Source organism: Pan troglodytes, chromosome 3, assembly GCF_028858775.2.
Source record: "Pan troglodytes isolate AG18354 chromosome 3, NHGRI_mPanTro3-v2.0_pri, whole genome shotgun sequence".
Lineage (NCBI taxonomy): Eukaryota > Metazoa > Chordata > Mammalia > Primates > Hominidae > Pan > Pan troglodytes.
The window spans coordinates 155,370,985-155,394,964 of record NC_072401.2 but is presented as its reverse complement, the minus strand read 5'-3'; the positions used below and the strand labels follow the sequence as shown (position 1 = coordinate 155,394,964).

The following is a 23,980-nucleotide window of genomic DNA, read 5'->3' as shown; positions in this document are numbered from 1 at the left end:
CAGATTCTCTTCAGAGTAAAAGCTATCTGGTTTCTCTAAAAATTACTGTAGTAACATCTATATAATTAGAAGGTAAATAAAATTCTCTGAACACACACACATCAAACTCACCAGTTATTAATATGGATTCAAATGCAGTGAAACATATGAAATATACATATTCACTTAATACACAGTCCTAAAAATGGATTTTGTTTTTAATAGGCAAGAAAAAAAATACAGACCTCTACGAAAGGTATGTCCTGTTTCTCAGAAAACATGTCTTCTCTAGATGTTTTGTGAATCTTCTTTTCTGAAGAAGGCTTTGTGTCCACCTTCTTCAAAGTTTCACAATGATCTACTTCATTCTTGACAGGTACTTGCTGGTTATTCCCTTTAATAAACAAAAACAATTCAATTTCTAGCTAATAGTTTCCACTCACATTCCCCATCTTCTTTCCTACACCAAACATCTAATTTGACTTCATGAGAGTTAAATTAAATTTAGCATTGTTTTTAACATCCATGATGCTCTAGAAATTTATTTTGTTCATAGATGAAAATATATTTATATTAAGAGTTCTACAAAAAGTCTTTAAAAGAGGTCAAGGGAAAAAGGTAGGAGGGACACCAATATTCACAGCATCATTATTCATAATAACCAGAAGGTGGGAAAATGCCAAGTGTCCATTGACGGATAAATGGATAAACAAAATATGGTATATACATACAACAGAATACCATTCAGCGTGACTCATTGCACAACAATGTGAAATACTTAAAACTACTGAACTGTACGGTTAAGATGGTCAAGATGGTTTTTTCAAAAAAGGAATGAAAGTCTGGCACATGCTACAACATGGATGAACCTTGAAGACATCATGCTAAGTGAACTTAGCCAGATATGAAAGGACAAATGTTTTATGATTCCACCCATGAGGGAGCTAGAGTAATCGAATTCATAGAGACAGAAAGTAGACTGGTGGTTACCAGGGGCTGGGGAAAGGAGATAATGGGTATTTATTATGTAATGGGTGCAGATTTACTGTCTGAGATTATTAAAACTTCTGGAAATGGAAAAGGATATGGACAGTGGTGATGGTTGCACAACTATGTGAATATACTTAATGCCACTGCATTTGATAATTTAAAATGGTTAAAATAAGTTTTCTGTGATGTATATTTTATATATACATGTTTTTAAGCTGGCAAAGAGGGAGAGAAGGATAAAGACTTGGATTCTGGTCACGACAGCCACTAATCAGTTTTACAGTCAAAGTTAAGTCTCTTAAGCTGCCTGTGCCTTAGTTTTCTTATTTATAAAATGAACACAACCCCAGCTTCCTTGCCTCTCTTGTTTGACAGTTGTAAAGATGAAAACAGAACAGATACAAATGTAAAGCATCCCCACCAAAGGACACATGACTGTTTCATGGAAGGTCCTCCCTGCTACAGTGAATGCCCGCCCTGCCCCTGTGGAGCAGCCAATCGGCAGAGGAGCCAACAGCTGATTAATCAGATGGCAAAAGTGGGTGCTGGGAGGAACCTTTTCTGAAAATATGTTTTCTTCCATTTTTCTTTTAAGTGGTTTCATAAGTATACTTCTTCTATCTCTTATCCCACAATAAAGGCAAATGAACTTCAACCCCACAATAACTGGCCTGTTTTCTAATTTGAAACGATGTATTTCAGTACCTTCTTCTTTTTTCTTGAACTAAGAATCCCTAACAATACCTTTGAAATTTGAGAAGTCTAGATGACCATAGGGCAGAGCAAATATTTCCCAGCAAAGCAGACTGCAGGCTCTGGTAGGATGGACACCTAACCAGATTACCAGCAGAGGCTCTAATCCAGCCCTTCTGTGGGACTTGAGGCAGGGCAGGTCTCTCACCCACAGAAGGAAAGGAGCAGTCAAGTCCCCTCTGATTCTGAAATTCTGAGGCTACAAATTAAACTCACTCAAAGCAAGATACATAAAGTTTTCAAATAACACTTACCAGGTAAACATACTTTTATTTGGTTAACAGAAAATTATATAAATATTATGTAACCATAAAAATGCCAGGCAAGCAAATGGCACACACCTTGTAAAGTAATGCAGGCTTTTATGGTTTAAGTACAACCAGGACATATTAGGTCTTATACTTTCAGAAAAAGGGGCTCTATCCCAAAATTAAGGTTATATTCTCCAAATGTCACAAAATGAATACAGAAAATAATCCTTTGGCCAGACTCATTACATAAATAAAATAAAGCATCATGGCATGTTTTTAATGCTTTTGGCTGTGATGGAAATAGAATGGCCAAAGTCATATCCAGAGACAAAGCTGATCACTATCAACTGCTTCCTTTAATAACCAGGAATAACTTAGAATTAGTGAAGATCTGAATCAAAGGCTACTAATGCTATTTCCCGGGAATTTCTGTCTCTATAGGACAGTCAACTATTTGCCTAGAGGGTTTAGATCAACTTCATTTAGAGGACTGCTGGGACACAACTTTCAGATCCCTTTCAAACCTGTGCATTTCCGAACCAAGAGCATCTAACAGCAGCCCTGTGGAATCTTCATTACCCTCCATTTCCTACCTTGTCAAAATTAAAAGTCATTCTTTAGCACAGATCACCTTTGAAATTTAATTCCTTCTAAAACACAAACTGGCGGTTAGATATCCACAAAGGAAAACATCAAGCACTGTGAAACAGTAAAGCAGACAGCCAAAAGCAAGGCAGACAGGGTCCGTACCAGAAAAAGAAAGCATAAGAAGAATATCCCTTTGGATTCTGGAAGCCATAAGTATGAAATACAATACAGATATTTGCCTCAAAAAAATAGGTGCCATTACTCTCCTGGTCCTAATTTGTGAGAAAATGGATTTCCTTAAGTTTTCTTCAGGCCAAGAATATAGTACTAAAAGTATTAGTCATCAAAGTTTCTTAGGAAGGATCCAAATTTAATAGCCAGTACAAAACCATCCCCAAAAAGTAATAATGTGCAGACTTTTAGAAAATCAGTAATGCCTTCTATGGGGCCAAGAATCAGGACAAACAATAAAATGAATGTTAACAACAAGTTCTGCAGTGACTCTGAGAAATTCTAACATGAAAGCATTCAAGAATATGGGATACCAAACACATACGTCATTTACAAATGGGGTCAATCCATGCAATATAGTTTGGTTCTGTGTCCCCACCCAAATCTCATGTCAAATTGTAATCCTCAATGTTGGAGGAGGGGCCTGGTGGGAAGTGACTGGATCATGGGGGCAGACTTCTCCCTGGCTGTTCTCATGATAGTGAGAGAGTTCTCACGAGATTTAGTTGTTTAAAAGTGTGTAGCACTTCCCCCTTCACTCTCTCTTCCTCCTGCTCCCACCACGCAAGACGTGCTTGCTTCCCCTTTACCCCTCCACCATAACTGTGTTTCCTAAGGTCTCCCCAGAAGCAGAAGCCTGTACAGCCCACAGAACTGTGAGCCAATTAAACCTCTTTATAAATTATCCAGTCTCTGGTATTTCTTTATGGCAGTGAAAAACAGCCTAATACACCAAGTCATCCTATTAAGTGTGCAACTTCCCCATGATCTCACTGAGTAAGAGTGTTTGTACCACAGTTAAAAATCAAAAACAAATGGAAAGAACACTAATAATAATAAAGGGGGCAGGAGAAGACGTTGGGAGGTGCATATGTTAATGCCCTTCACGGTGGTAATGGTTTCACGATGTACACTTATTCCCAAACTCATCAAGACGCATACATTAAGTATGTACAGCTTTATAGGTCAGTAATTCCTTTTAAAAGTGGTTAAAAAACAGAAACAAATGGAAGAACAAGAAACAAGTGATCTCCTCAGTAACCTGCTTAAAGTTGAACTGTCTCAAATCTAATCACAATCACGTGGTCTGTTTTGAATAAACCATTAAATCTTCATTTCAAGTTAATAGTATCTGTAAGTAAATAGGAACATTTTTGGAATTTCTGCAAATACCAATAATTTCAGAAAGGTGAGGAATCTAATTCAGTGAAAACTTTCAGGTACTGTTAAGCTCAAGGCTTGAGCTATTATCAAATTTAATTATACCTTTACATTATTACAGGTAGAAATCCGTGAAATAATTTGCTCACTATTTCTCCTTGGTAGTGCTGCGGCCAACCATAGCTTGTCTTTAGCCATAATTCTAATCTACATTTTGATCAGACAGTGAAAATGGTTACAAACATTTAAAAAGAGCTATATTCACAAGATCATTTACATTACACATAAAGCCCCACTCTTGTCAGATGACCAAGAGGTTCTGGAACGTGTAACGAATGTTTGACAAGTTTAACTGTTTGACAGTTGTTTGACAAGTTGATGCCAAAAAACAAGTGTAGAAAAACAGAGCCCTAAAGAATGTCAGCAGACTTTATTTCTATTGAGAATTTTAATTAATTATTTACTACAGGCCTCTCCGAAGCAGGCAGGGGAAATGGAGTAGAAAAGGGATAGACACATTTTTTTTTTCATTTTTTGTTTTTGCTTTTATTTTTGAGACAGGGTCTCACTCATTGCCCAGGCTGGAGTGCGGTGGCACAATCACGGCTCACTGCAGCCTTGACCTCCTGGGTTCAAGTGATTCTCCCACCTCAGCCTCCCAAGTAGCTGGGACCACAGGTCCATGATCATGTACCACCATGCCTGGCTACATTTGGCTACTATATATATACATATACTTCTTTTGGTAGAGATGGAGTTTCACCAGGTTGCCCAGGGTGGCCTGGAACTCCTGGGCTCAAGTGATCTGCCCATCACGGCCTCCCAAATATGACACATTTTCTATTACTTACAAAATATTCTGTTTCTCGATGGCAAGTATGTAGTCAAAGCCATTCATACATACCCTAGAACATTTTCTTCTCACACAATAAGCCACACCTGGGGGTGGGGGGAAGCCTCAGAATAGGAGAAGGCAGATTATTCAGGTGCCTCCAGGAGTTCTGATAGGTTAGGAAAATCACTTAAGGTATTCTTAAGAGGCGGGACTGTCCCCACCTTTCCCTTTTTCCCTTTAAAGGCAATCTTATGACTAGAATGGTTTCTACAGACCATTTGTATACTTTGGGAGAAATGGCTAAAATGTGGCAAACACACTGAGTGAGTTCCCATTCTGCTGGAATCCTAACTGCCAGTCACACAGGAGACAACGTGACTGGCACTTAGGATTCTCAGCTATCAGGCAGGTTGAGTCCAGCTCAAAGACCAAGCTGTTTTCTTCAGATTCTAGAAAAGATCTTACAATGGAAACAGCACACATTTCACAAAGTAAAATACTTTTCAAAACTAGCAAAGAACTAACGCTCAAAGCTGGAAGTAAAAACTTAAAGGTTCTTATATATATGGTTTTCTCATTCTCAAGCATTCTTTGCACTTGTGACTTACCTGTCAATTATACGCGTTTATCATTTGCCAAGTTATTGCAATGCTTTCCTCTGAAATTCAACAGAGCCCCAAACCCTTAATATTACTAAAAAAACTCCAAACCCTCCCTTCAGACTATAATTATCTTTCCCTAGATTTTTCGGTCCTTTCTTATTTTTAATATTTAAAATTCTTGAACAATTTTAAATTGTACATGGATAGCAGGCAATTTATTCACTTTTTAACATCTCGGATATTTTCCCAGGACAGTGCTGTGAACATAAAACAGTCAGAACAAAATGCATGTCCGTGTACAAACCTCCCTGGGAGGAATCTCCTGCTAACATATAACTTCTGTAGACACGTAGAGGACTGTGAATTAGCACCTCTGAATTTGCTGGTCTGAACATGGTGGAAAGCAAAAGTTCTTTCCTCAGCTCTTACTTGATCTGATCAACAATCACTCTGGTACCACTTAACATGCTGCTGATCCAGCCAAACAGTATTTTTAAATTCTGGCAGTGAAAGATTTGTTGCCATTTAAAACATTATAAGCATACTAGTAATCTGTACAGGAAGGAAAAATTATGGGCAGGTTTACCATCTACAATGATACAGGCAAACTCTATGTTTCCAGACTCCCATATTAAATTTACTCACACTTATTAAAGTGTTATTACCTGCTCATCTTGGCTCAGCTATTGGCATTGAATGTCAAGTACTGGACAGGAGGATCCTGAAGAAGAATTCAAATCCTCTGACCTACTCTGACACTACATTTCTCATCCATGCCTTTATATTTCAACTGCTTTAAAGTATTAAGATATAGAAGGTCCCTCCCATCCATCTACCACACTGCCACGGGCATTGCATCTTGCAGGCACATATCTCTTGTGGGCACAAGGGATCACGGAAGAAGCACTTCTGGAGGGAGGATTCCCTCAACTCTAATTTCAAGTGTGTGCAAAGTCATCCTATGTCAAAGACTGTGCTCAAGCCTAAAAGACTCACGTAACAGGGGAAATGTCCAACAGGGCTCACTCCATAATTCACCTTTTCACAAATGTTTTGTATTCTAGACCCCAGAGAGTGTCTGGGAGAGAAACAGAATAAGACACCCAATCACCCCATCATAATACATCCACAGACAAGGTATGCCATGGTTTGATTTGAAGATCTGGGTGAACTGCATTACCAGGGGGCATACTCACACGCCAGGTGGAGGAGACAGGGCACAGTGTCCACCCTGCAGACATAAGTCCACTTCAGGCGTGTGCACCACTGCCAGGGGAAACGGTACAAACAGGTTGGACTAAACGCACCAAGAATGCATGTGTGCAGCTGCCTAGACCACATTCCCCTCAGAGGACTCCAACTTTCTTTTAAATTAGAAATGTCCTTATACAGAACATTTAAAATTCAGTTGAGGATTTTCACCAAATGCATAAAAAGCTCATCAGAAGTAGTCAATCCATAATATTTCTGTACCTCTTCTCCAATATCAAGAAGTGAAAAAGATGAAGTTATATTTAGATGCTTCAAATAAGACAAAAGGTGACTGAGTTTTCCAGATTAAAAATTGTCAAAAATCTGACCATAGGCTGGGAGCAGTGGCTCACACTTGTAATCCCAGCATTTTAGGAGGCCAAGGCAGGCAGATTGCTCGAGCTCAGCCTGGCTAACATGGTGAAACCCCATCTCTACAAAACAGTACAAAAATTAATTGGGCATGATGGCATGTGCCCGTAGTCCCAGCTACTCAGGAGGCTGGGATGGGAAAATGGCTTGAGCCCGGGAGGTGGAGGTTGCAGTGAGCCAAGATTGCGCCACTGCAGTCCAACCTGGGTGATAGAGCCAGACTTATTTCAAACAAACTAAAACAAATCTGACTATAACAGGTACAGAAATACGTATATTAAAATGGTCAGGGTGGACAAAAAAAGAAAATAAATAAGCACAGGCCCTTATGCTAGAGGCCAAAGGGATCTATTAAAGGATAATGACAATTCCCAATGGAGGTCATCCTCCTAGTCTACTTCGGCTTGTATTTTCCTTAACTGTTTTTGGTACATGAGAACATCTGTCTTCTTTTAACCAAGGAATACAATTAGAGAAGAACCAGGGCCAGGAAACCTGAGATGGTGGCAGCTGTTAAATAAAATAGCTGAAGTTTTGTTCAGTCAGAAACATTTCATGGGCTGATTAATTTTTACAGATAGTCTGAAAATCTGAGTTAAAAAAAATAATTTAGGCCAGGTTCGGTGGCTCACGCCTATAATCCCAGCACTTCTGGAGGCCGAAGGGGTGGATCACTTGAGGTCAGAGTCTGAGCCCAGCCTGGCCAACATGGTGAAACTTCGTCTCTACTAAAATTACAAAAATTAGCCAGGTGTGGTGGCACACACCTGTAATCCCAGCTACTCGAGAGACTGAGGCAAGAGAATCACTTGAACCCAGGAGGCGGAGGTTACAGTGAGCCAAGATCACACCACTGCACTCTAGCCTGGACGACACAGCAAGACTCCATCTCAAATAAATAAATAAATAAAATTAGAAAAAGGTGTCCATGTCATCCCAACAAGAAAATATGATATTCATAGTCTTCTAAACTTATGTACTAAAATTTAAACCTCTTAGTCACAACATTTTAAAAGCTTGATGTCTTGTCTTGAACTTTTCATTTGGTCTTTTATCAACATTTAAACCTTTGCTAAAACTCAGCATCCACAATTAAAACTAACGGTCACAGGTGAGAACAATTCCATTAAAAACAGACTGGGTACAAACAGGAGAGAATTATCAAAGGGGATGAAAAGATTACCATTATTTTTCCTGGAAATTTCTGGCAAGTCTGGCTGGTGGTACTGAGGTGAGTTTCTTGGTAAATGGTTTTCAGGTAGTTTCTTGGAGGTCTTCAGTGGACACAGCTCCCGTTCCTTGAACTCGGCTGTGTTCTCTGAAGTTTTAATGTCAGTTTCCTTAGGAAACATACATGTCTGTATTCCCTCCATCATATTACATTCTGAAGAAGGATTATTGAAAACAATTGTGTTTTTCAGTGTGTTTTCTTCTTTATTCAGTAAGTTTTTGGGAAGGGTTAAATTCTTCTGCAGGTTGACATTTATGCCACTTGCATATTTGAGGCTGATCCAGTTCTCACCCATGGCATCAGTGCAAATGTCCTCTTTAGCAGCAGGCAGTGAGCTGCCCAGGGGTGAAGTCTGTTTTTCCTCAGTAGTCGTGCTGGTGCTGCTGGCCGCAGCTGTGCTGGTTTTGTGTTTACTGTAATACACTGAGCATTTGTGCTTCTTCTGAGAATGACCATAGGTGGCTGGGCTCCTCTTTGCAGCATTCTGGATCCTGCTTTGGGGAGTGTTCACTGGAAGGCAGTTCTTCCCCCTGCCTTTATCAGAGGGGCCATATGTATCGAGAAAGTTCTTGCAATTGCTTCTGAATTTAAGAAGAAAAACATTTAGCATAGAGGCAAATCAAATCAAACTCTACTTGTCCGCTTCCATATCCATGAGAAAAGGGTAGCAATCAGTACTGACTGTAAGTTTTACCTTCCCTTCTTCCAAAGCTCCAAGAGTTTTCTGCCAATGAGAATACCCATCAACTAAGTCCTTGCATGGAGACTATCTCATAATAATAATGGGGCAGCTGTTCACATAATGACTTAAAATTTTATGAAAGCAAATGTGGAATCAAAATTTATGTTTACTTAAAATTAAATCAGAAATGAGTAATATCAAAAGTGAGAAACCACCCCCGCTCCCAACCACACTATAAGAATTCTTACTTGCAAGAATGGGGGCTGATTACATCCATAGGACCATTGTTTTGCTGTGAAGAGGAGCTAGCATTTTGCCTCTGTCTTGTTTTCATGAATTCCATGAGAATGTACTGTGCTTGTTGGAAGGCTATTAAAATCACACCCAACAGGGACAAACTGAGGAAGAAAGCAACAAGGTTCAGTATTGCATGGTTCTGACTGGCATTCAAAAGACTAGTTTCATTACAGAAGAGTGGGGAATGATTTAAGAAAAACATCTGAAGATGCAGTATTAAAATTCCCTAAGATTTATCACATAATTTCTGATGTTCCTTAAAGATTAAACACACACACAAGTTTCCAAAATTGTGCATATTTATAAATTTGACATTACAATTCCATTTTTATGAAATCACTCAAAAAGGGTCATTCCAGCCTCCCAATCTCAAATCATCACTGCATGAGCTAACACAAGTAATTAACATTCATATCATCCACCATGACTGCCTATGAACATACTATATATGGAGCACAACTGTCTATGATACTTCTAGGTCCTATGACTCTCTTACGATTAGTTTACTATAACCTTAAAGTGTACCAGTGAATACTTCATGTATGTCACAGTTCTTGAAGCAGTAACAATTCCACTCAATTCATATACTTTGACTACAGTCGGGCAGTTCACGTTTTCACACAACTTGCCTGGATGACTTCTCTACTCAGTGAGAGAACAAGGGAGACAGTAGTGGTTTACCTGACAAAGAAGACCGTGAGCCTCCAAAATGACTCCTCCCAGCTGGGTCCTGGAACCACGTCTGCACACAAGGGCAACAGGTGATGAGGGAGAGTCACATTGAGAGTGAAGCGAAATTCTAGGTCCGCTGCGGTTACAAGACTTAGGTCCCGAATTACCCAGGAGGAGGTAAAGTCTGGAGTGAACCTGAAAATAAGAGTCATCTTTATGAACTTTTAATTGTTTTAATTTTAGCCACAAGGCAAAATAATGACAACACATCTTACTCCTACAAAAGAAATATTTACATTAAAACAACATAAGATGTCTTAACAATAGAAAAAGTTTTCCTCCTCACATTGTTAAATGCACCACAAAACTGAAATCAAGTTAAAGCCCAATGCTTACACAATGCTGATATCGCGGGATGTGTTTGGGTCCAGGGAAAACTGATGACAATCCAGCACCTCGAATCCATAACCTTGGCAGTTATACCCATTAATTTTCAGAGACGAAACAGTTATAGGAAGAGGTCCAATATTCTCAACTTTAAAGTTCTTTGTAATAGATAAAATTTGCTTACTGTCTTTCAGTTCTAATGGGAACCAAAAAAAGATATTTAGTATATGTGAACTATAAAATTTATTTAAAATAATTTATTGGATCGATATTTATTGAATAAACCAAACCATGATCTACATTACTAAAATGCGAAAAAAATCCAACATAAGCTCAAAGTATGATTTCTACCTAATTTCTAGAACAATTATAGATTCTGTTCTAGGATATAACAGAGATACTTAAGTAGGCAAGACTTTTCTTACATGAAATGCTCTACCAAGATACAAAAAGTAACTAAAATCTCTTCTTTGGTCCCTTTACTTGTTAAAGGTTAAGGTTAAAAGTTGGTTCTTCTCAAAAGTCAAATAGTTTGATTTACTATAAGCCACCATATGCCCCATGCCCTGTAATTCTCACTCACATTGAACCAGGCACCAGTTAAGAGGATGTATAAGTGCTTCTGTATAAATCCATCACAGCTGCTAGAAACACAGTTCAAACATGTGCTATACTATTACAAGAACACATTTTATACTGAGTTTGAAAAAAGAAAGATTATGACAATTTTAAAATATCCTTGTGAATTTATAACACACAATCTATCCCACATAAGGACTAATATTTTATCTGGTTCTACAGGTGTTTGTTTGTTTGTTTTAGACACAGGGTCTCACTCTGTTGCCCAGGCTGGAGTATAGTGGTGAGATCATAGCTCACTGCAGCCTTGAACTCCTGGACTCCAACAATCCTCTGACCTTAGCCTCCCAAGTAGCTAGGACTACAGGCACACTCCACCACAGCCAGGTAATTAATTTTTTGTAGAGATGGGGTCTCACTATGTTGCCCAGGCTGGCCTTGAACTCCTGGGCTCAAGCAATCCTCCAACCTCAGAAACCTAAAGTGCTGGGATTACAGGCATGAGCTATGGCGACAGGTCTGGTTCTATAGTTTTTATATTACTTCTTAATTCTATCATTCAAAGTCAACTCTAAATAACTGAATGAAAAAATGGAATAATAAATATTGTAAAGAAGAATTTGGAATGTAGAATTACTAACAAATCTTTTTTTTTTTTTTTTTTTTGAGACAGTCTTGTTCTGTCACCCAGGCTGGAGTGCAGTGATATAATCTCAGCTCACTGCAAACTCTACCTTCCAGTTTCAAGCAATTCTCTTGCCTCAGCCTCCCAAGTAGCTGGGATTACAGGCATGTGCCACCACACCCAGCTAATTTTGTATTTTTAGTAGAGACAGGGCTTCACCACATTGGCCAGGCTGGCCTCAAACTTCTGGTCACAAGTGATCCGTCTGCCTCATGCTCCCAAAGTGCTGGGATTATAGGTATGAGCCACCATGCCTGGCCTCTAATAAATCTTTTCAAACTCAGTGCCCATTTAGTATAGTTTTCTAAAACAAACAAAAATCTACTCAGCCATTAAAATAGTCCTACAAATTATCCAATGGTTTCACCAGCCAGGTTTCTCTGTAGAAAACATAGTTACACTAAAATGCTTTCAGTGTTTTTATAAAATTAAAAATAGTAATAGGAAAATAAGAATTCACTAAAAGCATTTTACATTGTTTATTTCTGTTTCAGTTCCTGAGGAAGTTGCTGAAACTAACATAACTAGTTTAAAGGCATTTCGTTTAAATACATGCATAATTCTAAAATTTTCTAGTGCAATATGTTAATGTATTTCTAAATCTGCACTGTCTGATACAGTAGCCATTAGACACATGCAGCTATTTAAACTAAATTTCAAATTAATTTCATCAGTCACACCAGTTATTTTTATTTTTGATGTTTTTTTTTTTTTTTTTTCTGAGACAGGGTCTCACTCTGTCACCCACGCTGGAGTGCAGTGGCATGATCGTAGCTCACTGCAGACCAGCTCTCCTGGGCTCAATCAATCCTCCCACCTCTGCCTCCTGACTAACTGGGACTACAGGCATCTACCACCATGCCTAGCTAATTTTCTCTTATTCTTAGCAGAGATGAGGTCTTGCTTTGTTGCCCAGGCTGGTCTCAAATTTCTGAGCTCAAGAAATCTTTCCACCTTGGACTCCCAAAGTGCTGGGATTATAGGCGTGAGCCACCACACCCAGCAACTAGTTATTTTTAAAGATTTTTTTTTTCTTTTTCCTTTTTTGAGATGAAGTCTTCACTCTTGTCGTCCAGGCTGGAGTACACCGGCACGATCTTGGCTCACTGCAACCTCCGCCTCCTGGGTTCAAGAGATTCTCCTCTCTCAGCCTCCCAAGCGACACCATGCCTGACTAATTTTTGTATTTTTAGTAGAGAAGGGGTTTCACCATGCTGGCCAGGCTGGTCTCGAACTCCTGACCTCAGGTGATCCACCTGCCTCAACCTCCCATAGTGCTGGGATTACAGGCATAAGCCACCATGCCCGGCCATTTTAAAAGACTTCTTAACCACATGTGGCTAGTGGCTGTCTTGGAGGACACAGATAGAGAATATTTTCATCATCACAAAAAGTGCTATTGGTTAGCACACTTTTGATGTTTTCTCCAGTCATCATTTCAGTGATTTTCTGTGGTTAGGTAACTGACAGCCAAATTAACTGCTTCATGTATTTATTTTAAATATTTAACAGTACTCTGATAATTTAGCAATTACACAATCTTTTTTCCCTCTGTATCTTTTTTGTTTGTTTTAGAGAGGGGGTCTTGCCGTGTTGCTCAGGTTGGCCTAAAACTCCTAAGCTCAAGTGATTCTCCCACCCTGGCCTCTTGAGTAGCTGGGACTACAGGTGCTGATATGGTTTGGATCTGCGTCCTCACCAAAATCTCATGTTCAATTCTAATCCCCAATGTTGGAGGTGGGACCTGATGGGAGGTCAATGGATCATGGGGGTGGTCTCTCATGGTTTAGCACCCTCCCCCAACTCCCGCAATGCTGTCACTGTGATAGTGAGTTGTCGTGAGATCTGGTTGTTTAAAAGTGTGTGACACCTTCTCCTCTCTCGTGCTCCTGCTTTAGCTATGTAAGATGTGCCTGCTTTCCCTTCATCATCTGTCATAATTGTAAGTTTCCTGAGGCTTCCTCAGAAGCTGAGCGGATGCCAGCATCATGCTTCCTACACAACCTGCAGAGCCATGAGCCAATTAAAACTCTTTTGTTCATAAATTACCCAGTTTCAGGAATTTCTTTACAGCAATATGAGAACAGACTAATAAAGGCCTGCACCACTATCTAACTTATGTCTATTATCTAAGTTGAGTTAAATATCTAAAGATACCACTCTAATCCAGGGGTACCAGCCTATATATGCTCAAATGTTTGCCTGATTTAATTATTTGCATCAATACAATGAATTTACTATAAATTTTTAGAATTTAAAAATTTAAAATTTTAGAATTTAAAATTTAGAATTTATAGAATCCTTTCACTCTCAGCTTTAATGCCAACCTCCCCTGTCAGAGTGCCACACATATGAACTCACGTCTACGGCAGTCCATCAGCGTGGACTCGGGCACCTTAAATCGGAGTGAGCCTCCTGCACCAGGAAGTCTTCCACCCACTTTTAATAACTCTCTTGCTCCAAATCCTTCCACGCCAATCATGTCAATAACAGTCAAGTTATTCCTGTAGTGAAAGGAAATAGATATAAAAAGGCATTACATGGAGTCACAAGGTACAATGTACTTGAATTTAAATATTCCCAGTTATCAAGAATATTTTTAAACTTTTTTGAAGTTTTAAAAAAGAAAATCAATTTAAATAGTGTGGTATCTTCTTCCATCTCACAGAATAAGGGTGCAGCCACAGGCAAGAAAAGCTGCCACTGCCAAGTACCAAAGTGAGCTGACTGCAGCAAGAACATGTAAACAATGATGACCCCCTTCCAACCACAGCCCACACATGTAGCCTCATATATTTTTCTAATAACTAGAAACCAGGGTAGTGATCAGACATTCAAGAAAAAAAAAAACGAATAAATAAACTGGGGGACACAGACAAACACTAACAAATTTAGACAAAATGATAAAACTTATTTACAGGGTGAATTAAGGTGTTTTCATAGTAATCGTAAGAAATTCTGCCTTAGGGATGATACTAGACATAAAATTCTACTGTTTCTTTTGAAGTGAAGATTTAAAATATTACCCCATAAATAACATGTATCTAGTCAGGTTTTTATCAAATAGTAATTCAGACTAGCACGTGTCTTTTCATTAGTTGAAATTCCAGGACAAAAAGGTGGAAATTATTTTTTTTTTAATTTTTATTTATTTATTTAGGAGATAGGATGTTGCTCTGCTACCCAGGCTGGGGTGCAGTGGCATGATCACGGCTCACTGCAGCCTCAACCTCCCAGGCTCACGCAATCCTCCTACCTCAGCCTCCCAAGTAGCTGGGACAACAGGCAAGCATCACCATGCCCAGCTAATACTTTGTATTTTTGTAGGGACGAGGTTTCACCACATTGCCCAGGCTGGTCTTGAACTCCTGGGCTCAGGTGATCTGTCCACCTCAGCCTCCCAAAGTGCTGAGATTACAGGCATAAGCCACTACACCTGGCCTGGAAGTGATTTTTAAATGATGCATATTGGAGTGAAAGCCACTCCTCATAATGTAAATACTATAGAAGCAGCAAGATAATTCATTTTACTTTTGTAATTATATAGAATACACTGAAATAGCTTTACATCTTTAAAGGATTAAAAAGCCTTTATTAACCATTTAAAAACCTTTAAGTGATGGGGCAATAGATGACTGATGTTATTTACAGGACAGAAACCACCGAAAGTAAATTAATTTCTACAAAAAATTTAGACTTTCTTTTCAAGCCTGAGATAGTTCAACCTGGGATGAAAAAAGTTTGTATCTGCACTTCCTAGGACCTTAGCTCTTCAAAGAAGAGTCGGTTTAAATGAAACACTAAATCAAAAAAAAATTAATAAACAAAAAAAGAAACACTAAGTCAACAGGTCATCAAGTATTTTTAGTTAAAATGCTTAATGAATAAACTCTTAAGAACTTTAACTTTTTTTAGTATCATTCATTTGCAAAAGAACAAACTTATATATTAAAGAAAATTCTGAATAATAAATTTTTTGCCAGGTGATCTGATAGTACAAGTTTTGAAAAAATAACTCAAATGTCATTTATTAAAAATTAAATTTGTGTTGGACTTCTCACTGATGAGGAGAGCTTCAAGATATATCTGTATTTACTGTAAATTTTTAAAAGACTCTCAAGACTACCTAAAGATGAAAACAATTTAAAAATAAAACACATTAAGCATGCTTAAATCAGTCAGCAGTAACTCATTTCAAAGGAAGAAAAGGAATAAAAAGAGCCAATGGGCTCAATGAAACACCTTTTCTATTATCCTTTGGGCTACTGAGAATTTCAGGAGCAAAAAAGAGATGAAAGTGATATAAGTTTGTTCAAATACTAAAGACTGAAAATATCTACAGCAGTCCTTTAACGATCTTTCTATGCTAAGGACAGAGGAGTAGATCTGCATGAGTGTGTTCTGCCTTTTGAGACAGCACAGACGAGAAGCTGTGTGGAAAGCACTACCTCTCCTGGAGACATGCACGCACACTCCCTATTGGAGAAGAGAGGAGACTGAGGCCCTGGGGATTACATGTCAAGCCTCCAGTGACCTCTTTCTCAGCTTCCACTTCTTCCTACCCTGCAACACAGCCTTCATCCTGAAGGTCTGACTGAGAAGTGAACGTCAACTATCAGCTAAAGAGATTTACACAGATGAGTCATCGAGAAAGAAACAGACTCTACAACAGGAACACACCTACCGGATTAGTATGAGTGAGGTAACTTTTCCATAGTCAGCGGGTGTGAAAACTACGCCAACCCTTTTCATTTCCAAAGGCTGCAGATGTAAGTGGAGGATGCCAAACCTGGATTCCTCAGAATGCGTACCCTGCAAATTAACAAATAAAACCATGTCATACTCCTAGAAAGCAAGCTTCCATTGTCATTAAGTGCATCCTAGAGTTTAAACACGATTGCTTCTCTTTTAGTGTCCAGATTTGATCATCCTAATCAACCTGTTAGAACTTGCTTATCCTGAGAGTTCACTCCAATAAACAGCTTCTGAGCCATAGCTAAGAAATATAGGCAGAGACTACAAGACAACCTCACACAGATGCTGGAGAGGGGATTTGCTTCCTGGTTTGAATGGAAGTTGGGGCTAGAAGCTTTCTACACAAAGATGCTTTGAATGTACAACATCAATCAGAAAACAGACCCAACAGCCTCTGCTTGAATGCTAGAGCAATCTGACAAGACCACTCACCCACCACTGGACAACCCAAAGATCTCTTTATATAAATTCTTTATACTGAATTTAAGTTTATATAGAAATCATCTTTATTATATTTAGTATCTCCAGTCAGAAGAAAGATCTTTATTTATTCACATCTTCCTCTATTTTCTCCAAGATGTCGTGGTTTTTTTTTTTTTTTTTTGGCATAAAACTTGTGCTCTAAGTTTAGTATCCAAGGTTTAATTCTTTTTATCTTTTTGGTAAGTGGACTTTCCCTCTTTCCACTGCTTTTTCTAGCTCCATCTCACTAAAAACAATGCAATGTATCATTTCTTAGAGCTAATATATAATCCTGAAGAATATTATTTCTGTTTTTAACTTTTATCTTTCAGTTATTGCTAGTGTTACCCATGCCATCTGAAAAAAAGAATAGTAATAGTATTTGATTATTTGATTCATTTTTATTAGAATTATAAACTCCATGAAGGAAGAAACCCTGCTTTATGCAGGTAATATGAATACTGAATTTAAAAGCTGCTGACTTTTGGTGTTAAACTTATAGTAAAAACAGCACCTCTATTAAATGGTTCTTATATGCCAGGCACTGACATTTTTAGGGTATATAAAAAATTCCAATGTTCTTAACCCAAGGAACTATATTTCTAAAAGCAAATCAGCAAAATCAAAATGCAGGAAGCCTTTCTTTACATGATGAAGAATTCTAATAACAATTTTGAGTTAAATTTTAACTCAGTGTTTTCAAGGCACTGATATTAACTATTCTTTTCGTCAATGTAATAAATTAACAATAGTAATAATTTCTCTTATCCCAAAATATATAATATTTCTTGGGAAAAATAGTCATAGATAAAAACTTTTTCCAAATGAGTTGCATCATTTGTTCACATCTAAATAGAATATTTAGATTTAAAATAAATGGGCATTATTTTTGGAATTTCAAGCTATACATGATTCAATACCAGTGAGGCAAGATATCATTTAGTATTTTGGACTAATTATCCTGAATAGCCTTGAAGACCTCCTGGTGGAGAAAATGAGAAGGAGAGAGAGGGGCAGACTCACTAACAAGAATAAGACCACACCTGGGTGCACGGCTTCACCACTCCCCCCAACTCGCCCAGTGCTGCCTCAACACTTAAGAAAAGAAAGGAGAGTCTGTGGTAATGGGTTATCTGTGGTCTTCCTCCTTCTGTTACTGAAAGTAATCTAGAGCCAACAGTGTATTTTTGGAGGGATAAAGATAAAGAAGAAAATACCCAAGGCGCTTAAATATAGTGTAGTAAAACTAGCGTTATCCGCATATGTGCGTTTACATGTGTATGTATGTAGTTTTGTCAACAGATGCTCCACTTTTGAATTGATCTCAAACACAGAATACCTGTAAGGCCAACACTCAGCTGTATATAAATAGCCACGGAATGACTGAGTGGAAACTGAGAAGTAAGGCTGCCAAGTCCCCAGGCAAATAGCATCTTCACCACATGACATGTTTACTCCTACTCCTAAGTATTTGGGCAAGACCTCATGATTGCCCACAGGCTTAAGAATTTTAGAGTAGTCCTTTTTTATAGATAAGATAAACATCACAGAAATTGGGTGACTTGCTAAAAACAGGAACACAGTTTAGTAAGAGAAGATTTTTTTTTAATGTATTTGTTTTTCCTTATCTTGCCCTAAAAAAGAATTTGAGGGCCAAGGAATCTTAAGAGAATTATAAATTCTGGGGTCTCAAGTTTCATGGTTTTCTACAAAGCTCTGTTCAACTGTTATTTCTTTACTCACATGATTCTAAATCATCAAATTAAAATGATTTAGAGCTAACATAAACCCAGCTCCTACTGCACTAGTTAACTGGAAAAATCTGCTATGTATTGTTAATGCCCAGAGAATCAAAATAAAAGAGCCATATATAGTACATAAAAGACATTTTAAACATAAATCAATGAGGCCCGTATGCTCATGTGTCTAGTTTGTCGGCATTCTTTTTTCTGTTTTAGGATAACATCCTACCAGGTAAGGGCAAGCTTCGGTGAGCTGGAATTCACCAGTTGTGAAATTAATCATCTGCATATCAGTGCCAAACCTATAAGGAAAAAAGCAAATGTTTAAAACAGCACTCACATCTGCCAGTAAAGAAAGATTTAATAAGTGTGTGCACATATATACATTTATACATAGGTGAGTACATTTGCACACACATACACACAAAATTCATCCCATCCTGTCCACCCGACATTCCACCCCACATTCCGACCCAACTCCACCCCACATTCCCACACCCATATCTGCCATATTGTCAGTGATCAATAAATATTGCTAAATGAATGACTTTGGCATCACAGGATATAAGGAAGCATATGGTGACAGAAGCTCTAAATATAAAGCAACTTTTTTGGAAAAAAAAAGTGACTCTCAACCAAAGGCAATTTTATCCCACGGGAAACACTGGGCAACGTCTGGAGACATTTTTGGTTGTCACAGCTGGGGGAGGTCCTACTGGCATCTAGTGGGAGAAGCCAGGAATGCTGCTAAACATCCTTCAACACACAAGATGGCCCCTCCCACCCCCACCAAACAGAATGGTAGAACCATCTGCTCCAAAATACCAATACTGCGAAAGCTGAGAAACCCTGGGATAAGGGTGGATCTTACTAAACGAGAAGCTGGAAACATTCTAAGTAAAACTGTGATTGTGTGAAAATAAGATATAACAGACATGAACTAATTATCATCTCTTCCTGTTTAATGCTAGACAAGAATACACATTCAGCCCTCTGCATCTGCAGGTTCCAAACCTGCAGGTTCAACCAACCGCAGGTGGAGAACCCTCAAATAAGGAGGGCCAATTTTTCCATCAATGGTTTTAAAGGACTTGAACATCCTTGAGATTTTAGTATCCGAGGGGGTCCTGCAACCAACTCCCCTGCAGATATGGAGGGCCAATTGGACTAAAACACTAAACTTATTTATGCTGCCCAGAAATCACCATGATTGTGAGTCTAAATGTTAGGAGTATATGTGAAAAAACATGATAAAGGTTCCCTAGCTAAAGAAAAGGATCTGTTGGTTAGTGGACTTCGCATAGTAACACTGAAGATGCCACATAACACACAGAGCCAGGTAGTTCCATCAAATCACATGCACCAAGTGGCAGGATGCCCAAGGTCCATGAGCTAATGGGTTAATACTGTGTCCACATCCACACACAGGTCCTGGTTGAAAAAGTGTAGGACATTAAGTAATTCTAAGTCTTCCCAAGTACTTCCCAAACTGCCTCTCAGAAAAAAAGTCTTCATACCATCTGTGGAGCAGGTGCACTAGGGCTTCGGGTTTAGGGTACAAGCAGAGAGGCAGGAGCTGCAAGGAGACTGGCCAAGAGGACGGGTTCTGCACCACAAAGTACTTGACCTAGGTGTGAGGAAAGAAAAGTTAAAACCCCGAGAGGGACACAGCATCCCTCCTGAGATATTCTGGCCAAAAAGCATAACCTAATCATGAGGAAACATCACGTAACTCCAATCAAGAAACATCATAGGAAATAAATGGCCAGTACGCTTCAAAAATGTCTATGTCATAAAAGGCAAAGAACAGCTGGGGAAGATTAAAGGAGACTAAAAAGAGCTGCCAATGAAATGAGAAATCCTGGACTGGATTCTGAACCAGAAAAAAAAAAAATGCTGGAAAGTATGACAGTGGGATATCTGAAAACACTTGATCTACATATACTGTATATATGTAGTATATATACATATATACTGTATATATTTACTGCAGATTAAATAACAGCATCATGATTGTTGCATTTTCTAATTTTGATCATTACACTATGGTTCAGAAAAAAGCCCTCGTTCTTAAATAATTCACACTGAAAGTTAGAGGTAAGAGGGCGTAACGTCTGACACTCAGATGGCTCACAAAGATACATGTATGCAGAAAGAGAATGTTCAAGCAAGTGTGGCAAACATTAAAAATTGATGAATCTTTGCAAAAAGATTCTTTTCTTTTTGCAAGCTCCTGATTTTCTTTTTGGGAGCTCCTGATATACTACTCTTGAAACTTTTCTCTAAGTTGAAATCATTTAAAAATAAAAAGTTAAAAAACAGCCTAAGGATGTCATCCCTAAGAAAATCTATGAGCACCTGATAAGTCATACATTATAATTCATGTCACATGTGGTATAGAGTTCTTAGCCATGAGACTTATGAGACATAAATGGAAGTCTGCTGGAGGCACGTCCTTCCCTTTGCCCAGTCTTCCCGCCACCAGAGCTGGACGAGAGAGGCACAGGCAAGCACCGAAGTCAACACGCTAAGGATGGACAGTAGACAGGGAGAGGAGCCTCAGTCCCTGATGGCATCACAGAGAGCACAACCTGACTCGCTCTGGACTTCTCCCCTTTGAGCTTCTTGTTATAAAATGACTCCTAGTTAAGCCAGTCAAGATTTTCTCTGCTGTTTGCAGTTGAGTACTTTCTTAACTGACACATTTATGGAGGGTACACTCAATTCAAAGTCTATTTGTTTCCTGCATTTTCAGTCTGTTTAGAGTTTTACTGCTCATCTAGTTCTTTTGACATCGCCTTAATTTTGGCTTTGAAACGGTAGCTAAAGGTGGACACAATCTGGTACTTTGAAAACCCAAGCACTGGGGAGTCACTGACAAAGAAATGAAAAGACACACTGTCCTCACCATCCTGCTCCTAAGGGCAGTTGCGCTGAAGTTTAACACGAGGCCAGGCTCTGCGATCAAACGAGGCAAAAACAAAACAAAGGACTCAGACTCCTTGGATTTCTTCAAGTGAGCAAATCGAGTTGTTCCCAAAACATTCCTCCTGTTTATTGATAAAGAAACTATTATGAAAAATATTTTGATATTTAAAAATTTAATATGTAATAATTTTGTTATTTAGGGAAATCACTAAATACTATTCCCACTTAAAGGAAAAGGGCTCTTGGGGAAATGGTTTATTCTAGGTCTGGGGATGGGAAAGTACAAGATTGATCCTAGAAGGCCCTGTTTTACTAGAAAGCAAGGAAGCACTCAAACAACAACAGGAACATGTCAAAGGGCCACACAAGCCAGCCGAAGGGCTCCTACCAGCCAAATTTGGAACAATTTATCATCAAAAATAATAGTGATGGCAAGAGAGTACAACACTGCAACTAAAGAATCAGAGTGATGCTTAAAAGCAAGAGAAACACTCCTTTAGAAAAAAAAAATCTGCTAATAAATGTAGAATGAACAAAATAATCAGAAACATCATTTTGCAGCCATTAGTCTAACAATTGATTCTGGCAAGGATTATCAATAGATACTAAAACCATGGGATAAAACATCCTTAGGGAACAGGGCGTTTATACGGTAATTTATCAAATTATCACAGCACAGATTTATTAATTACACAAGGAAAAAGGTATGTACAATGGAGAGTTCTGTCACTCATCACCTAAACCAAGCGACTCAACTCAGCAATGCCAATAATGGAACAAACTGACATTTACGTACTTCCTGATGAGATGAAATAATACAGACACAATTTCAACCAGATAACTCATATTCTTGCCAGAAACATTTAACCAGAACATGAACTTGAGGAAACAATCAGAAAAATCCAGAGTGTGGAATGTTTTATAAAACAACTGGCCTGAACTTTTAAAAAGTATCAACATGATGAAAGATGATGAAAGGTAGGAACACTAGTCTAAAGAAAACTAAGAAAACAAGACAACCAAATGCAATGCATGGCCTTTAAATGGATTCTGGGTTAAAAGAAAAGATAAAAGCAGCTATAATGAACACTACTGGATCAACTAGGGAAAATTTTAACACAGACTGTATATTAAACAATATAATTACATGAATGTCAAGTTTGTTGGGTATGCAATGGTAGTATAGTTATATATAAGAAAATATTCTCTTTAGGAAATAAAGAATTTCCTAATAAAGTACTGAGAGTTGAAGTATGACATCTACAGCTCACTTCTGATGACTCGGCCAAAAGTCTGTGCGTGTATGTGTTTCTATGTGTGTGTGTACACATAGAGAAATAAAGCAAAAGTGATAAAATGTGAACATCTGGTGAACAAAATCTAGATGAGGAATATTTGAGAATTCACTGCACTACCCTCAACTTCTGAGGTTTGAAATTTGTCAAAATTAAAAGCTGGAGAGAAGTATCGATCACTAGAAACTATGGACTGTAATGTCAATAAAATACTGTGTGCAGTCGTTGGCCCTTATGCACAGTTTTGCTTTCCAAAGTTTCAGTTACCTGTGGTCAACTGGGGTCTGAAAATATTAAGTGAAAAATTCCAGAAATAATTCATAACTTTTATATTACACACAGTACTGAGTAGCATGATGAAAGTTCAAGCCGCCCCACTCCATCTTGTCTGGGACATGCAAATCATCCCTCTGCCCAGCATATCCACATGGATCCCCTACCTGCCTGCTAGTCACTTAGTAGCCATCTCAGTCATCAGGTCAACTGTCCTGGCGTCACAGTGCTTTTGTTCAAGTAGCCCTTATTTGACTTAATAATGGCTTTAAAGTGCAAGAAGAGTGATGCTGACAATTCAGATATGCCAAAGAGAAGCCATAAAGTGCTTCCTTTTACCCAAAAAGGTGAAAGTTGTCGACTTAATATAAAAAAATTGTATGCTGAGACTGCTAAGATTTACAGTAAGAATGAATCTTCTATTTGTGAAATTGTGATGAAGGAAAAATAAATTCATGAATAGTATATAGGGTTTGCTACAGTTTCAGGCATCTACGGTGGGGTGAGGGGGGGGTCTTAGAATGTGTCCCCACAGGTAAGGAGGGACTACTGTAACAGTGTCTCCCCACCACCGAACAAAAAAGAAGACAGTGGAGACGTACTTGCAGACGTCACCATTTTTATATTTCTTCCATCTTTCATACAATTTATTTGCAAGTTCAGAATCCACATTCCAGGTAGATTGATCCAGAGAAAGGCTCCCATTCCAATTAGGATTTCCTAAAAGTTAGATCAGATTCCATATTTAGATTTATAGAAAACATAATTCAATTAGTAAATAATGCCAAGGGCTTAATATTAAACTTCTTAAACTGAGAGGACTGTAGAGTTAATAAATGCCACCTCTGTCTCTGCTGCTTATTTATTAAAAGTCCCTCTAACTCAATGGCAAATGATATCAAATTAAACAAACATGTCATAAAACAAAACTAAATCGAATTATGTAAAGGTAATAACGTAAAAGACACATGGCTCATGA

The 23,980-nt window shown here is 38.4% G+C and overlaps 1 protein-coding gene across 50 annotated transcripts in view; it reads right to left on the bottom strand.

Annotated features, from left to right (window-relative positions):
- The window catches only part of TMEM131L (transmembrane 131 like), a 170,341-nt gene that overhangs the window by 24,013 nt on the left and 122,348 nt on the right, over positions 1-23,980 (bottom strand). For all 50 annotated transcript variants that reach the window (XR_010156364.1, XR_010156362.1, XR_010156365.1 and 47 more), the window contains 11 exons: positions 23,604-23,721; positions 21,414-21,555; positions 20,023-20,132; positions 18,735-18,807; positions 16,231-16,358; positions 13,908-14,050; positions 10,292-10,478; positions 9,905-10,090; positions 9,175-9,324; positions 8,197-8,825; positions 225-373 (listed from right to left, as the gene is read on the bottom strand). Coding sequence is in view for 46 of the 50 variants with exons in the window: in XM_063809115.1 (XP_063665185.1) it covers positions 225-373; positions 8,197-8,825; positions 9,175-9,324; positions 9,905-10,090; positions 10,292-10,478; positions 13,908-14,050; positions 16,231-16,358; positions 18,735-18,807; positions 20,023-20,132; positions 21,414-21,555; positions 23,604-23,721 (2,015 nt within the window). In the remaining 4 variants the exon portion in view is untranslated. The remainder of the gene's footprint in view (positions 1-224; positions 374-8,196; positions 8,826-9,174; positions 9,325-9,904; positions 10,091-10,291; positions 10,479-13,907; positions 14,051-16,230; positions 16,359-18,734; positions 18,808-20,022; positions 20,133-21,413; positions 21,556-23,603; positions 23,722-23,980) is intronic.